General features: G+C 53.2%; 1 protein-coding gene across 1 annotated transcript in view; it reads right to left on the reverse strand.

Annotated features, from left to right (window-relative positions):
- The window catches only part of LOC119277886 (carbon catabolite repressor protein 4 homolog 4-like), a 14,136-nt gene extending 13,961 nt beyond the window's left edge, over positions 1-175 (reverse strand). Inside the window, exon 1 of the mRNA XM_037559232.1 lies at positions 1-175. This exon is cut by the window's left edge and continues 28 nt beyond it. Coding sequence (XP_037415129.1) covers positions 1-90 — 90 coding nt within the window. The 5' untranslated portion in view covers positions 91-175.
- Positions 176-18,349: the final 18,174 nt, after the last annotated feature.

An 18,349-nucleotide genomic window follows, 5' to 3' on the forward strand; every position in this document is an offset into this window, starting at 1 on the left:
AGGGGGAGAGGAACTGGATTCGGGGAGGAGGCGGCGGCCGAGGAAGAGAGGGAGGGAAGCCGCCCAGATTGCCTGGGGTTTTAGGAGCATCGGCGGCGGCTGTGTTTGCTTGCGCGCAACCGAAAAGGAAAAGATGGTGTGTGCGGAAGGCGACCTCTGCTTCGCCTGTTCGCGGCGTGACTGTGTCCGGGTCGGACTCCGCCTTGTGAACTTTGCCCTTTTTTCCGGTGTCCACGGTGGTGCGGTTAGGCCAACTCCACCGCGCCACTCGAAACGGACGTCCGTTTTGTTCGGATTCTATCTGTTTGGATAGAGATTTAGGGTCGTGTCCAAGTATGTCCTGAGATGCGGTGGCCGTGCGCCCAGCGCGCGGACGTATCCCAACCGCATCCTGTCCGCATGCATTTTTCTTTGCAAGTCCTTAACTTTTTTTCATCATTCGTTTTTGGTACATGACAATACATCATCACATTTTGACTAATAAAGTAAGGCCAAAGAAAATAAGAACAATAAGAATACATTTTAGAAGATAGCCAACTTCCATAATTGCCCCCTTGAGTTGGGTTAGGGCCTTCTCGATGCACTCATTGCTGATCTATGGAGGAGGCTCGATCTGGCATCCTCCTTTCTTCTTCAAGGCAGAAGTAGATGTTGCTTCCTCAGACCTAGTCTCGTGTCTAGCCTCTAATCTAGCAACAAGTGCACGTGTCTCATTTACAGCCTTTATGCTAGCTAAAAGTGCACGAACATGTACTAAATTTCGCTCTATCAATATATCGATGTACTCTTCTTCTCAATACCAAAACTTGCATCAATTCTACACAACAAAATTTGAAGTTAGCACAACTAGTCAAATCTAGAACACAAACCGAAGCTAAAAAAGCGCATACCCCATCGTTTAAGCACTTGATGAACACCCATCCGGGATGTTCCAGCGTTGTAGACACGCAGCGCACGACCATCCTTGGGCAGTGGTCGCACTTAATGAGTGGCAACGGTGCGCCGGCGAGCTTTTGGGCAAGCACCGAGCCCGGCTGGCCGCCATTCGTGTATCTGCCGGCGGACCACCGATGGTGCAGATCCGAGCGGCTAGAGGAGGAGCCACTGCCTGCATGTGGCCTTGCGGCCCTGCCAGGGCCTTCCGGCGAGGTGCCCGGCCAGTCCATGGCGCGGCCAGGCCTCCCACAACCGTCCGAGCTCAAGACCGACCGGATCCGCCCCAAAACCGGCCGGCGGGTGCGCAAACCAGGTGGCCGTGGTTGGGTAGCTCGGCGGCACCGAGGGGAAGGGGTTGGGCGAGCTCGCGTCCGAACTGCACGGCTACAATGGTAGCGGCGGCGGCGGCAAGGGGAAGAGTGGGGAAGAGTGGAGGGGGTGCGGCCGGAGGGAGGGGCGGATAGAAAAAGGCCTGCGTTGTGCCACCGACGGGTGGGCCAGGGAAGGACACGCGCAGACGACCCGCGCGTCCGCGTGGTGTCCGTTTCACCCCAAAAGCGGCGCAAACTTGGGCCGCGGATGGGTCGAAAGCGGACACAAAGCGGACAAAAGTCCGTTTGCGGCCGCGCGCTGGGCCGTCTCGTTTGTCCCTTTTACCCCAAACGGACGGGGACGGACAGGATAGGGTCGCGCGGTGGAGTTGGCCTTAGCCGGTAAACCGGCGTGCGCGGCTGCGCCTCAGTTGGATCCTGCCGTTGGAGCAACAACGTGCGACGTGCCCATGGGTTGGCCGGTGCTCCATTCGCCCTGGCCGGTCCGATTCTTTTTTCGATCTGGACTCGCCTGTCTGATTCCGTCCGCAAGCAGAACGAAATGGCCTGCCACACGGGAGTAAAAAGCAACTCAAATGATAAGGGCGTGTTTGGTTGCTTTCACTGCCGGGCCTGGCTCAGAGGGAAAAAACGAGCCAGGCTAAGCAGGTCCTGGGTGAGAGAAAAGGAAGCCAAAAATATAGATGTCAACTTGATTGGTTGCCTGCATTAGGAGGTTTTGTCATCGAGATGCAACTTTCACCCGGCGTTTGGTTGCATACATGCATATGATTAGAAGTTAACAAGTACACTTAATAGCGGCCTGGTTTGGCTTGACGCCGACGGCCTCATTTCCTCAAACACGTTGAGTGCGTCGTCGAATTGGCCGGCGCCGGAGCCTGATGGGGCCGCTCGTCGTAGAAGTCGTGCGCCACCTCCATCTCCAGGCAACACCGCTCGAACACCGCCGCCTCCGACCACGGCCCCTCGCGGCTGTCCTTGAGCTCAGCTCCCAGTACACCACGTAGTGCCCCGGGATGGTCATCGCGTCCGCCTAGCTCGTGAACTCCACGATGCTCGCGCCGTAGACCGCCAGCAGCCTGGTCGCCCGCTCCAGCGCTCGGCAAGAGGCGGGCAGGAGGCGCTGGCAGGGCGGGCTCGGACGCGAGCGCATCGACGGGGAGGAGGCAGCGGCCACAGCGCGGTGGCCCGGTAGGGGAGGAAGTCGTCAAGCGAAGCTGCTGCAGCAGCAGGGCGCCCCCCCCCCCCTCGGGCGCGAGGGGCCCACCCCTGGTGGCGCACGAGCGAGGAGATGAGGCGGAGTGAGAGGGCCGCCGGTGTGCTTGCTAGTAGCGGGCAGAGCAGCGCGATACACGGCGGAGCGGGCGACCGGGAGCGGAGTGGCCATGGCCTCGGGTGTGAGGCGCGTGTGCAGGGGAGGCGAGGCAGGGGAGCAGGTGGCGAGACAGCGCGAGGCGCGGCCGCAACCGGCGCGGCCAACCGACGGGCAGGCGTGGTGGCGCGGGGCCGTCCTGCAGGCGCGCGGGGAGGGGAGGGGAGCGGCCGAGCTGCAGGGGGCCGAGCGAGGTTGGAGCAGCAGGGCAGGAGGCGGTCGGGCGCGATGCACGCGCACGGACGACGGCGGAGCTCTTCCCGCCGGAGACCCGTTTGGAGACGCTCGCGCAGTGGGTCCGCGTGGGCATCATGGTGCTCCCGGCTGCGCTCGGCGCGCTTGTGCGGCATTGGCTCGCCCAGTGTTGCTGCCGTTGCTGCTGCGGCCGCCGCAGCAGCGAGCGAACAATGGTGGCTCCCGGCGGCGGCGACGCGCGCATGCCGCGCATCACGTTCGAGGGTGATCCCCGGACATACTTTCGCGACCTCCGTGCAAAGAAGCTCCTGCTCCCATGGCAGAGGGGATCGCATTGGAGTAGAGGAAGAGAGAGGGGATTGAGGATTAGGGAGAGAGAGGGGGATTAACCCGAGACACACGTCTCCAGAGAGCCACCCACGTGCGCGTGGAAGCATCGCTCGGGCCTGGCTCTCGGAACACTGCCAATTCGGTCGTTCCCAACGGGCCAGGCCCAAGGGCGCTTTAAAAATCGTGCTATGCGGACTGAACAGTGTATGCGGGGAACCAAACAACTGAGGTCCGAAAAGATGCTGCATCACGCGGGCCTGGTTGGCCTTGGTGCAGGCAACCAAACATGCCCTAAGTGTCATACGTATACATGTGGCACGAGGCACTTCGATTCTCACATTTTTTACAACTGAATTGTCATCCGTAAAAGAAATACTAATATTTGTCATTCAAAAAGAAGTTGTCTTACTTGATAACTAAAGTTGACATCATCGCGACACTAAACTTGCCATCAAAATCTTGTTTGGAGTTGCCGTGTTTGTGTCGTGTGGCACTTTTCAGCATCCAAAAGCAAAGGATGCGTCTGGCGAGCGACCATTACCAGCTAAGAGCGTGGCTAATAGAAGAGCCTGCTACCGCCTGTATACCCATATCACATCATCTAAAGGCTTCATAAGAGACTACTAATGTAATAGGCTGGCTATTAGATGGACTATACTGTCTAATGCTTGCATGTGAAAAGAGGCAAATAAGTGCACGTGATTGGCAGGTAGGATGGCGCGCCTGCGTTTAGCCCGCACGCCAGCTGCATGTTGGTTGTGTTGCATCGGAGGTTGAGCTGCAGCTGGGCGGTACACGGAGCGCCGACTCTGCTCTCTCTTTCTTCATTTCTTACTCCTTCAATAAAGGTTTTTGAGGGAGTCCTGGATTAGGGGGTCTTCGGACAGCCGGACTATATCCTTTGGCCGGACTGTTGGACTATGAAGATACAAGATTGAAGACTTCGTCCCGTGTCCGGATGAGACTTTCCTTGGCGTGGAAGGCAAGTTTGGCAATACGGATATGTAGATCTCCTCTCTTGTAACCGACTCTGTGTAACCCTAGCCCCCTCCGGTGTCTGTATAAACCGGAGGGTTTAGTCCGTAGGACAACATACAATCATACCATAGGCTACCTTCTAGGGTTTAGCCTCTACGATCTCATAGTAGATCAACTCTTGTAATACTCATATCATCAATATCAATCAAGCAGGACGTAGGGTATTACCTCCATCAAGAGGGCCCGAACCTGGGTAAACATCGTGTCCCCTGCCTCCTGTTACCATCCGCCTTAGACGCACAGTTCGGGACCCCCTACCCGAGATCTGCCAGTTTTGACACCGACATTGGTGCTTTCATTGAGAGTTCCATTATGTCGTCACCATAAGGCTCGATGGCCCCTTCGATCATCGATAACGATGCGGGCCAGGGTGAGGTTTTCCTCCCCGGACAGATCTTCGTATTCGGCGCCTTCACACGGTGGGCCAATTCGCTTGGCCATCTGGAGCAGATCGAGAGCTACGCCCCTGGCCATCAGGTCAGGTTCGGAGACTTAAACTACACTGCCGACATCCGCGGAGACTTGATCTTCGATGGATTCGAGCCCATGTCAGGTGTGCCGCACAATCACGATGAGCATGATGTAACTCTGCTGTCAGACAGTGTTCGGGACATCGCATCTGCAACTACTCCGACCTTCAATCCGGAGCAAATTGCGCCATCCGACGACGGAGGGATGGACCCCACCATGGAGGCCGCACTCTCAGTGGCAATGGAGCCGGATACTGACTTTGCCCCTTACAAGAGCCATGTTGCCGAACCACTGGATTCGTCTCCGGCCACGGACTCCGAGCCGCCTACATCCGTGCCTATCGAATCCGATTGGGTGCCGATCATGGAGTCCCGTGGATATCTTTCAGCACTCGTCTTTTGGCGATGTGCTAAATTCATTAAAGTCTCTCTCCTTGTCAGGAGAACCTTGGTCGAACTATGTCCGGCTAGAATGGGATGCGGACGATGAAGAAATTAGCTGGCCACCCACCACCCACTTAGTAGCCTCTGTCGACGATTTAACCGACATGCTCGATTTTGACTCCGCAGACATCGAAGGCATGGACGACGATGCAGGAGAGGAACAGGAACTAGTGCCCACAGGGCACTGGACAGCCACTTCACCACATGACACATACATGGTGGATACCTCCAAAGAAAACGATGACGAGGAACGGGAGGAGACAGTGGAGGATGACTCCTCCAAGAAGCAAACAAAGCATCGGCGTAGGCGCCGCTCCAAATCCCGCCTCGGCAAAAGCAACGATAACAACGCAAGAGAAAAAAAATACTCCAGTCGACTCCAAAGGAAACGACGACCTCATTGCCCCGGCGACAGAGCACGATGAACCTACAAACGGTGAACACAGTACGGATCCGACGCCCAAACACGGCGATGCCGAGGATAAACCTCATCAAACCCCCTCTGGGGAGGAAAACAGTCCGGACAAAGATGCACACATCATCCCGGAAACGAACTTGGAGCAAGAGAACCTCCGCAGAAGGCTTATTGCCACAGTGAGGAGTCTGAAGAAGCAGAAGCAAAGGCTTAAGGCCGAACAAAATACGCTCAACGACAGGTGGAACAAAGTGCTCGACAACGAAGAAAAGTATGGTGGAGGTTACCACACAAAGAGCTATCCAAAGCGCAAACTATGACCCGAATTCGACGATGAGGCCTTAGAGCCCATACAGCCGAAAAATAAAACGGCCAACCGGCCGAATCAACCACCATGTGACCGCAATAGAGCGGCTAACAAGGTCGCACATAAGTCAACACACGATCTACGTGAGGACTTGCGCCAAAAATCCAGTATGACCAGATCCATCTATGGATCTAGGAAGCGCGCTCTGGCACAAAATCAAAATCGAATACTACAACCGTCCGAACGCCATGATACATCCAAATATAGGGGTGCTGCACAACCCCTATGTTTCACCGATGAGGTGCTGGACCACGAATTCCCAGAAGGATTCAAACCAGTGAACATAGAAGTGTACGACGGGACCACAGACCCTGGGGTCTGAATTGAGGACTTTATCCTCCACATCCACATGGCTCGTGGAGACGATCTCCATGCCATCAAGTACTTGCCCCTCAAGCTTAAAGGACCAGCTCGACACTGGCTGAAAAGCCTCCCCGAAAACTCAATTGGAAGTTGGGAGGAGCTCGAGGACGCTTTTCGGGTTAATTTTCAAGGGACCTATGTCCGACCTCTGGATGCAGACGATTTAAGTCATATAATCAACAGCCCGGAGAGTCAGCCCGACAACTTTGGAACAGGTTTCTCACTAAGAAGAACCAAATCGTCGACTGTTCGGACGCTGAAGCCTTAGCAGCTTTCAAGCACAGCGTCCGAGACGAATGGCTCGCCAGACACCTCGGCCAAGAAAAACCGAGAACAATGGCAGCCCTGACAAGCCTCATGACCCGCTTTTGCGCGGGCGAAGATAGCTGGTTAGCCCGCAGTAGCACCAATGACCCAAGCACATCCGAAGTCAGGGATGGCAATGGAAAACCACGATGCAGTAAAAACAAGCATCGAAATAAAGAAGACAACCCAGAGAATACGGCGGTCAACGCCGGATTCAGGGGCTCTCGGCCAGGTTAGCAGAAAAAGCCTTTCAAAGGCAGCGGAGATGGACCGTCTAGCCTAAACAAGATCCTCGACAAACTATGTCAGATCCATGGCACCCCCGACAAGCCTGCAAATCACACCCACAGAGAATGCTGGGTCTTCAAGCAGGCCGGTAAGCTAAACGCCGAACACAAGGGGGGGAGACACCAAGCGAAGATGAGGACGAACCTCGCCAGCAAAGCACTGGAGGACAGAAAAAATTCCTACTAGAGGTTAAAACAGTAAACATGATCCATGTGACGAAGAGGAGAAGCAAACATGCACTCCGAGACATACGCGCCATAGAGCCCGTCACCCCTAAGTTCAACCCCTGGTTGGCCTGCCCGATCACTTTTGATCATGGGCATCACACGACAAGCATCCGACATGAAGGATTGGCTGCCTTGGTGTTAGACCCAATGATAAACGGATACCACCTCACACGAGTCCTTATGGACGGCGGCAGTAGTCTAAATCTGATATATCAAGACACAATCCGCAAAATGGGGATAGACCCGACGAAAATAAGCCACAGTAATACTACCTTCAAGGGAGTAATACCAGGCCCAGAGGCCCGTTGTACGGGCTCTCTATTACTAGAGGTTGTATTCGGTTCTCCCGACAACCTCCGAAGCGAAAAGTTAACTTTCTACATCGCTCCATTCCGAAGTGGCTACCAAGCACTACTTGGAAGAGCGGCTTTCACTCATTTTAATGCAGTACCGCATTACACTTCTCTCAAGCTTAAGATGCCCGGTCCACGTGGCACCATCACAGTTAGTGGAAATATTAAGCGTTCTATACGCGCGGAAGAATGTGCGGCGGCCTTAACAGCCGATCACTAGACGGCCTCACCAACCAGAATAAATGACAGGTCGTTAAGACCATGGACACGGCTAGACGAGTCCAGTGCCTCACTACACATGAGATTGGTTTGATGGTTAAACCCTCATCGATAGTACCAGGGGCTTCCCGCGTGTAATCAGGGCTAGTTCGGCTCAACTTGACTTACCTTGAATTTCAATGGTTTATTGATAATAACCAATTTTCTGGCACGACAACTTTCACCTAAGTTCTTCTTTTTTACAGATGACAATCGTGCTATACCCGTCCAGGACACGGCACAACAGAGACACAGGCGCAGACGTGCAGTAGGGACCCGCTCAAAGGTTTCTTTTTAGATTAAGACCCTACATAAACCTTTTTTAATGTCTCTTGTTGTTTAGATCCTCCGGATACTCAATACAACCGAGAAGGATGCTGACGTTATTGGCATGTGGCCACGTCAGGACACTGCACGTACCGGGACACTCGGGGTTTATTATTAAGGGCATTGTTCAGCCCGACATATATTATAAAGACCGAATACCTTAGGGAGTGTTCGGCGTTGCGAGTTTGGCCTTATATGCATCAGCTCCGAATCATGTCTGTGGTCAAATGTTGGGTTTGCTCGGCTCCCGTGTTTTGCTACCTTACGTTTCGCTCTATCGGCTAAGGCGGCACCGGGAGAACTACTGCGATTGTGCCCTGGTTCATCTGGATGAGCACCTCAGTAGAGAAAGCCGAAAACTGACTGTCATGATAAAGCGCGAGACTGGTCAACCACTCAATGACTTAGCGGAATCTTCGGGATTCCTCCGCATTAATGAAGGGCTGTTTCCCGGTCATGTACATACGCGCCCCGTATTCGGACGAGCACGGAAGTACCAGGGGCTATATAGTAGTCCCACCATCAAACTCCTATGGCTAAGTGAAAGTGTTAAAGCAATATAGTCTGATTGCCTCGTTCGCTGTGCTACACCTCCTTCATGGACCAAGACGTTGGATCAAGTGTGAATACGCGTTTTTTGCGAACACCCCCGCATTATATGCGTGGGGGCTGAAGCCGACGACTACAATCTTTCAGGTTATATACATATATACATAAACGGCCGCACAAGAGGCATCATAATACTTTCAGGCAAAAGTGTAAACACAGCCTTCATAATTCAATAAAATTTTGTTTTTACAATAGGAATACATGTCACTAGAACATAATATTCTTCGAGCATTGCACCTCTATCGAACGAGCGCCTTCAAGGACCTCTTCAAAGTAGTGCTCGGCAGCTACTCGGCCCAGGGCCGAACCCTGTGTTGCAATAGTGGTGGCCTCCATCTCTGCCCAATATGTCTTGTCACGGGCAAGTGACATCTGCGCATCCTCTATGCACGCCGACCTCTTCATAGCGTCGATATGCGGCACAACACCAAGGAATTGTTGCACTAAACTAAAGTAACTATTCGGCCTTGGCCCTTCCGGCCACAGATGATCCACAACAGACCTCATGGCAAATCCGGACAACCTATGGAGCTCGTCCCACTCGACCATTCGCTTATTCAACAACAACGGACGCACTGGAGCATGCAACTGTGACCAGAACAACTTTCCCACTTCACGATCTTTTTGATCCTTGAAGAACTCGGCCGCATCGGCAGCACTTGCTGCCAAATCCATGTATGCGTCTGCAGAACTCCATAGTTGATCAAGAGGAGCATACTTCGGATCTCCGAACTTAGTCCGCAACAAAAAGGGCTTCCCAGCCGCAATATCTGCAGCTTGACGCAGCTCCTCCTTTGTCGCTCTGATTTTGGAGCGGGCTTCCTTGGCTGCTACCATGGCCTTCTCCAGGTCCGTCGCCTTCGCTTGGCTTTCTTTTTCAAGAAGCTGGTAACGGTCAGCGACATCTTTCAACTCAACGTCCATCTTGGCTATTCTTTCCTTGCTCCGACAATGCGCGGCCTGTTCGGCCCTCAGCTCTTCGACTGCCTTTAGAGCGGCCACATCGCTATTCCTTGCTTGTTCCTTGGCTCGGGCAAGTTCCGCCCGAAGGGTCTCCACGGTGGCAGCTCCATCTGCAGTCACAACATATTAAAGATACTGGCATCATGCTCCTCTTACTATGTGTTTATCACCGGAGAAATCACTTACCATGTGCCTCGTCAAGCCGCTTGTTGACAAGCACGATGTTGGCATCTGCCGCATCAAGCTGCCGCTTTAGCTCGGCAAACTCATCAATCCGGCTAGCCACCGGAACTTTAGCCACCTGAACATAAAGGTGGTCTGGTTATTACCTGGGAATATGATCTTCTGTTTGCCGTCGTTTTCAACGGCAACCAGAGTCTCAGGGGCTACTATCTGCATAGGGCACACCTAACGTGTGTGGTATTGTCAAAAACATACACTATTTCATGTACCTCAAAGCCTTTGAGCAGACTCATAAAAGCTTCATGTAACCCGCTTTCGGCAGATGAAATCCTTTCAATCACCGTACCCATCAGCGTACGATGCGCTTATGAGATGGCCGCTTGCTCCAGAAGATCCTTCAATGCGTCCGACCGCACACTGTACGGTTCCGGACTCTTTTTGTTGCTCTCTTTAGGAGCCGAATACTGAGGACTTCGGGTGGCCAAAGGATTACCCTCTGGCCTTGGCGGATCAGGAGAAACCCTCCGTGACGACACTTCAGGGTCACTCGCCTCATGAGGCGGGGTGGCAGGGGGAGGTGTTTCTCTCTCCATCATCTCCGGAAGAAGATCCCTTAAAGACGAACTCTGTCGAGAAGGGCTACAATCCGAACTGCAAGATATATGCTTCGGTTATTATCTTCAGAAGTAATGTAAGATATTTTTACTATTAAGTACCTTTTTACTTACAGCTAGGTAGAGGGCTGATCCCCTCGCGGACACTGTGCGGCAAGGATACCCTCCGAGGTAGGACCCTCTGGCAAAGATTTCTTCCCCCATTTGGAAACCTTTGTTTCCAGGTCTTCAGAGGTGGTGCTCTTCCTTCCTTGGGGAGAGGGGATTTCAGATTCTTCTCCCTGGTTGTCCTCCTTCACGGAGGCACTAATTCCCTCGGTTCGGATGAATGATGTGTGAGGCCTGCTTTCAGCCTCTTTATTCCCCCCTTCATCTTTCCCTGAGGGCGCCTGACAAGGCGCCGGCTCGAGCATTCTGTCTAGTACTGGATTGGCCAAGCCTTCGGGAAGGGGGCCCGAACACCTGATCATCTTTGCCTTTGTTATCCAGTCCTGGTCAAAGAGCGACTTTTCATAATGATGTTATGATAAATAGAAAGACAGCATGTTCGGCCATGGGATTACTTACTTGGGTATCGGGGCGATTACAGCTCAGACCCGCATCCTCGGTGGTGTTCGGACACTCTATTTGGGGTTTGAAGAACAATTTGTACATCTCTTTGAGCGTCATGCCGAGGAAGTGCTGAATAGTTCGCGGTCCTTCCGGGTTGAATTCCCACATACGGAGGGGTCGACGTTTGCAAGGCTGGACTCGACGAACTAGCATGACTTGCATAGTTGCATTACCTTGACCAGGCTGACATCTCTCTCAAGGAGATCTCGGATGCGACTCTGCAATATCGGCACATCATTTACTGGCCCCCAGTTCAGTCCCTTGTTGATCCATGACGTCAGTTGTGGTGGAGGGCCTGAGCAAAAGGCAGGGGCGGCTACCCACTTGGCACTTCGGGGAGCTGTGATATAAAACCATTCCCGTTGCCATAAACTAGACACCTCTGGGAAGGAGCCCTCTGGCCACGGAACGTCAGCACTTTTGCTTATTGCGGCACCTCCGCACTCTGCGTGACGCCCCTCGATCATCTTCGGCTTCACATTGAAAGTCTTGAGCCATAGGCCGAAGTGTGGGGTAATGCGAAGGAAGGCCTCACACACGACGATGAACGACGAGATGTGAAGGAGGGAATCCGGGGCCAGATCATGTCCATAATAGAACATGAGCCCCCTAACGAAGGGATCCAGAGCGAGGCCTAGCCCTCGGAAGAAGTGAGAGATGAACACAACACTCTCGTTGGGTTCGGGAGTGGGGATGACCTGCCCTCGGGCAGGCAACCTGTGCGAGATTTCGGCGGTCAGATACCTGGCCTCTCTCAGCTTCTTGATGTCTTCCTCTGTGACAGAGGAGGGCATCCACCGACCTTGGAGGTTGGATCCGGACATGGTTGAAGGTCCGAAGTGCCTAACCTGAGCCTTGGGTGTTGGAACTCGAGGCGGGGGAAGGATTCGATTGAGCACGAGAGGGAAAAAAGGACATGCCTCGGCCTCTTTATAAAGAGGATGAATATCAAGCGTCCTCCTCGTGGTCGTTTGGGACTTGCCTAAAATCGAGGAGTCATACTAACAAGCACGATTGGGTTACCCACGTCTGTATTGATGAGAATCCCATAATAAGGGGACACGATCTCTGCTTTGACAAGACGTGTGAAGAAAACCGCCTCGCAATATGTGCAGCGCTGGTTGAGAAAAACGGTTTGAATAGAGACTGGGCCATGGCATGATGTCAAAATGTGTCAGCAGATTAGATTTGTGGAAATATTATTCTCTCTACAGCGGTATGTGGAACTTGCTTTGCAGAGCCGGACACTATCCTTGTGTTCAAAATCTTCCATGGAGTATTCAGAGGAGGAACCCGCCTTGCAATGCCGAAGACGAAACTGCGCGCAGGACTCATCGTCATTGAAGCCTGGTTCAGGGGCTACTGAGGGAGTCCTGGATTAGGGGGTCTTCGGACAGCCGGACTATATCCTTTGGCCGGACTGTTGGACTATGAAGATACAAGATTGAAGACTTCGTCCCGTGTCCGGATGGTACTTTCCTTGGCAGGGAAGGCAAGCTTGGCAATATGAATATGTAGATCTCCTCCCTTGTAACCGACTCTGTGTAACTGAGGGACTCCTGGATTAGGGGGTGTTCGGGTAGCCGGACTATACCTTCAGCCGGAGTCCAGGACTATGAAGATACAAGATTGAAGACTTCGTCCCGTGTCCGGATGGGACTTTCCTTGGCGTGGAAGGCAAGCTTGGCGATGCGGATATTCAAGATCTCCTACCATTGTAACCGACTCTGTGTAACCCTAACCCTATCCGGTGTCTATATAAACAGGAGGGTTCTAGTCCGTAGGACAACTTCATCATACAACAATCATACCATAGGCTAGCTTCTAGGGTTTAGCCTCCTTGATCTCGTGGTAGATCTACTCTTGTACTACCCATATCATCAATATTAATCAAGCAGGAGTAGGGTTTTACCTCCATAGAGAGGGCCCGAACCTGGGTAAAAACATCGTGTCCCTTGTCTCCTATTACCATCCGCCTAGACGCACAGTTCGGGACCCCCTACCCGAGATCCGCCGGTTTTGACACCGACATTGGTGCTTTCATTGAGAGTTCCTCTGTGTCGTCACTTTTAGGCCCGATGGCTCATTTGATCATCAACAACGATGCGGTCCAGGGTGAGACTTTTCTCCCCGGACAGATCTTCGTCTTCGGCGGCTTCGCACTGCGGGCCAATTCGCTTGGCCACCTGGAGCAGATCGAAAGCTACGCCCCTGGCCATCAGGTTAGGTTTGGAAGCTTAAACTACACGGCAGACATCCGCGGGGATTTGATCTTCGACGGATTCGAGCCACAGCCAAGCGCGCCGCACTGTTTTGAGAGGCATGATCTTGCTCTGCCGTCGAACAGTGCCCTGGAGGCTGCACGCGCACCGGTTCCTACCCTTAATCCGGAGCCTATTGCGCCAATCGAGGATGAGCGGCTGGACGTCACCTCAGGGGCTACGATCTCAAAGGCGATCGAGCCGAACGTCAACCCCGCGTTCTGCGTGACCCGTGACTCCGAGGATCTGGATTCCTCTACGGACTCCGAACCCCCCGTGCCCCTACCGATCGAATCCGATTGGGCGCCGATAATGGAGTTCACCGCAGCGGACATCTTTCAGCACTCGCCCTTCGGCGACATCCTGAACTCACTAAAGTCTCTCTCTTTATCAGGAGAGGCATGGCCGGACTACGGTCAGCAAGGATGGGATGCGGACGACGAAGAAATTCGAAGCCCACCCACCACCCACTTTGTAGCCACTGTCGACGATTTAACCGACATGCTTGACTTCGACTCCGAAGACATCGACGGTATGGACGACGATGCAGGAGACAAACAAGAACCAGCACCTGTAGGGCGCTGGAAGGCCACCTCGTCATATGATATATACATGGTGGATACTCCAAAAGATGGAGATGCCGATGGAACAGCGGAGGATGACACCTCCAAGAAACAGCCAAAGTACCGGCGTCAGCGGCGCCGCTCTAAATCCCGCCAAAGCAAAAATGGTGATTCCGGCACAGGAGATAATACTACCCCAAATAGCGCCGAAGAACACCCCCTACAGCAAGATTCGGCACAGGAAGATGGAGAAGCCAGCCCTCATGAGAGAGCGGCAGACCGAGAGGTTGAGGATGATAACTATATGCCTCCCTCCGAAGACGAGGCAAGCCTCGACGACGACGAATTCGTCGTACCATCGGACCCCGCCGAACAAGAGCGTTTCAAACGTAGGCTTTTAGCCACGGCAAGCAGCCTCAAGAAAAAGCAGCAACAGCTTAGAGCTGATCAAGATTTGCTAGCTGACAGATGGACCAAAGTCCTTGCAGCCGAAGAGTATGAACTCGAACGCCTCTCCAAGAGTTACCCAAAGCGCAGGCCGCTACCCCAATCAGAGGAGGAAGCACCTACATCACCAGCGCACGACATGGCCGACCGGCCACCTCACGGCCACGACAGAGAGGCCTCTCGGCCCTCCACCCAAGCCATGTCCCAGCGCCATTCAACCAAGGCACGGGAAAATGCGCCAGACCTACGAGACGTACTGGAGGACAAGGCAAGACAAACAAGATCGATCTACGAATCGCGCAGGCACCCCACGGCACGTGACGGTGATCTTCATTCCGGATACAACAAATCCGGCCGGGCCGAACACAACAGACGTAGCTCCTTTGAGCTGCGTCGTGATATAGCCCAGTATAGAGGCGCCGCACACCCATTATGCTTCACAGACGAAGTAATGGATCATAAAATCCCAGAGGGTTTCAAACCCGTAAACATCGAATCATATGATGGAACAACAGATCCTGTGGTATGGATTGAGGATTATCTCCTACACATCCACATGGCCCGCGGTGATGATCTACACGCCATCAAATACCTCCCGCTCAAACATAAAGGACCGGCCCGGCATTGGCTTAACAGCTTGCCAGCAGACTCAATCGGTTCTTGGGAGGACCTGGAAGCCACATTCCTCGACAACTTCCAGGGCACTTATATGCGACCACCGGATGCCGATGACTTAAGCCACATAATTCAGCAGCCAGAGGAATCGGCCAGGCAATTCTGGACACGGTTCCTAATAAAGAAAAACCAGATAGTCGACTGTCCGGACGCAGAGGCCCTAGCAGCCTTCAAGCATAATATCCGCGACGAGTGGCTTGCCCGGCACCTGGGACAGGAAAAGCCGAAGTCCATGGCAGCCCTCACGACACTCATGACCCGCTTTTGCGCGGGAGAAGACAGCTGGCTAGCTCGCAGTAACAACTTAGCAAAGAACCCTGGTAATTCGGATAGCAAGGACAAAAGTGGCAGTACACGTCGGAATAAGCAAAAGCGCCGCGTTAGCAGCGACAACAACAAAGACACGACAGTTAATGCCGGATTCAAAGGCTATAAATCTGGTCAGCAGAAAAAGGCATTCAAAAAGAATACTCAGGGCCCGTCCAGTTTGGACCGAATACTTGACCGCTTGTGCCAGATACATGGCACCCCCGAAAGGCCATCCAATCACACCAACAGGGATTGTTGGGTGTTCAAGCAGGCAGGCAAGCTAAGAGCCAAAAATAAAGACAAGGGGCTGCATAGCGATGACGAGGAGGAGCCCAGGCCGCCGAACAACAGTGGACAGAAGGGTTTTCCCCCACAAGTGCGGACGGTGAACATGATATATGCAACCCACATTCCCAAGAGGGAGCGGAAGCATGCGCTACGGGACGTGTACGCGCTGGAGCCAGTCGCCCCAAAGTTCAACCCATGGTCCTCCTGCCCGATCACTTTTGATCGAAGGGACCACCCCACTAGCATCCGTCACGGCAGCTTCGCCGCATTGGTTCTCGACCCAATTATCGACGGATTTCATCTCACAAGAGTCCTCATGGACGGCGGAAGTAGCCTGAACCTGCTTTACCAGGATACAGTGCGGAAAATGGGCATAGATCCCTCGAGGATTAAGCCCACAAAAACGACCTTTAAAGGCGTTATACCAGGTGTAGAGGCCAACTGTACAGGCTCAGTAACACTTGAAGCGGTCTTCGGGTCTCCGGACAATTTCCGAAGCGAAGAGTTAATCTTCGATATAGTCCTGTTTCGCAGTGGCTATCATGCCCTGCTTGGGCGAACCGCATTTGCAAAGTTCAATGCGGTACCGCACTACGCATATCTCAAGCTCAAGATGCCAGGCCCTCGAGGAGTAATCACGGTCAACGGAAACACCGAACGCTCCCTCCGTACGGAGGAGCACACGGCGGCCCTCGCAGCGGAAGTACAAAGCAGCCTTCTTAGGCAATTCTCCAGTCCGGCCGTTAAAAAGCCAGACACTGCCAAGTGCGCCCGGAGTAACCTACAACAAGACCGCCTGGCACGTTCTGAGCAGGCGTAGCAATGCGGCCCCACCCCCATCCCTCGCGACATAGCGAAACCAGTGCCTCGCGTACATAACTACGCTCTAGAAATACCATGGGCACAGGGGAAGGGGCACAATAACGGCAAACCCAAAATACGGCTTAAAACGTACTAGGGGCTGCCAAATTCTTTTTTTAATTTTCTCTTACTTTCAGGACTCCATACTTCGGACGACCTGTTCGGCAATTCAACTGCCGCACAAACGATGCAAGATCCAGGGAAGCAGACAAAGCATGCCGCATTATGGAACTCCCAGGTGGTCTCTGTTACGAGCAGTATATCTGTTTTTGCATACAATTCCGCGGCCTGCTCCTGGCCAGGACATGTTAAATATCCCAATATCTTTTGCTTATCGCACTACTTGTATCGTTATGCTTTGATAGCAGCCTTTCTATAAACAATGCATAGCTTTTTGTCTATTTTTTGCATTATCCTCCTTTCATATATATGTTTATTAAATGACATGTTGCACCCGTACACCATGGTACGGCAAACACGCCAGGGGCTTCAGTACCCCTCAATATGGTGTGAGAAGCCCGTACACTTTCACAAGTGCGGCACCCCGAACTTATAGCACTATATGCATCGGCTCCGAATCATGATTTGGGTCAATAGTTGGGTTTGCCTGGCTCCTATGTTTTGGTGCCTTACGTTCCGCTATATCGGCTAAGGTAGCACTAGGAGAACCACTGCGATTGTGCCCCAGTTGAGCTGGGTTAAGCACCTCAGTGGAGAAAGCTAAAACTGACTGTCATGATGAGGCGAGAGACCGGTCGCTGTTCGAGAGGTTTTTCGAGTCCCTAAAGACTTATGCCGCTTCGAGCGAGGAGCCGGCTTTGTCCGGCCAAGGTGTGGATAGCGCCCCGAACTCGGTCTTCCGAACTAGGGGCTTCGCCGAAATTTAAAATTATAGAGTTCTATGGCTAAGTGAGAGTGTTCAAGCATTATAGTCCGATTGTCTGGTTCGTTGTGCTGAGCGCCTCCCTCGAAGGACCCAACTATGGGAAAAAGAGCGCTCAGGTTTATCCCAAACACCCCAGCACTAGTGGCATGGGGGCAGAAGCCGACGACTGGCCATCTCTCAATTTTTTGATAAATGGCCGCACAGAAAGTAATATTTTAAATTCAACAAGCATTGCTTAGCGCATATGAACAAGTTTTCAGCGCACAGGATAAACACGAGCGAGTTCATTCAAAAATTACATCCTTGGTACACTCATCTGCCACAAGGCGGGCACCCGCAAGAACATCCTTATAGTAGTTCTCGGGCTTGCGATGTTCCTTCCCCGGCGGCGGCCCGTCCCTCACAAGCTTCTCACCGTCCAGCTTACCCCAGTGCACCTTTTGCACGGGCAAGGGCCCTACGGGCACCTTCGATGCAGACAGAGCGCTTGATGACCTCGAGCCTTGGACAGGCCTCCACCAGCCGCCGCACTAGCCCAAAGTAGCTCCCAGGCAGGGCCTCTCCAGGCCACAGCCGAACTATGAAGCCCTTCATGGCCTGTTCGGCCACCTTGTGGAGCTCGACCAGCTACTTCAGCTGGTCGCTCAAGGGCACAGGGTGTCCGGCCTCAGCGTACTGAGACCAGAACACCTTCTCCGTCGAGCTGCCCTCTTCAGCTCGGTAGAATGCGGCGGCGGCGGATACGCTGCGGGGAAGATTTGCGAATGCCCCTGGAGAGCTCCGGATTCGGGTAAGTAACAGGTAGTTCACTTTTATATTTTTGCTTTGCATAAAGAATGCCTTACCCGCTGCTATCTTTTTCATCTCCTCCAACTCTTGGAGGGCCTTTTGGGCTTCGGCCTTGGCAGACTTGGCAGTCTCAAGGGCCGCCGCAAGCTCGGACGCTTGCGTCTTTGACTCAAGCTCCAAACTCTCATGTTTTTTCATGAGAGCCTGAAGCTCTTGCTGCACCTCGCCAACCTGGGCCTCAAGTTTCTCTTGCTCGGTGCGCTCCGCG

This window comes from Triticum dicoccoides, chromosome 1A, assembly GCF_002162155.2.
Source record: "Triticum dicoccoides isolate Atlit2015 ecotype Zavitan chromosome 1A, WEW_v2.0, whole genome shotgun sequence".
NCBI lineage: Eukaryota > Viridiplantae > Streptophyta > Magnoliopsida > Poales > Poaceae > Triticum > Triticum dicoccoides.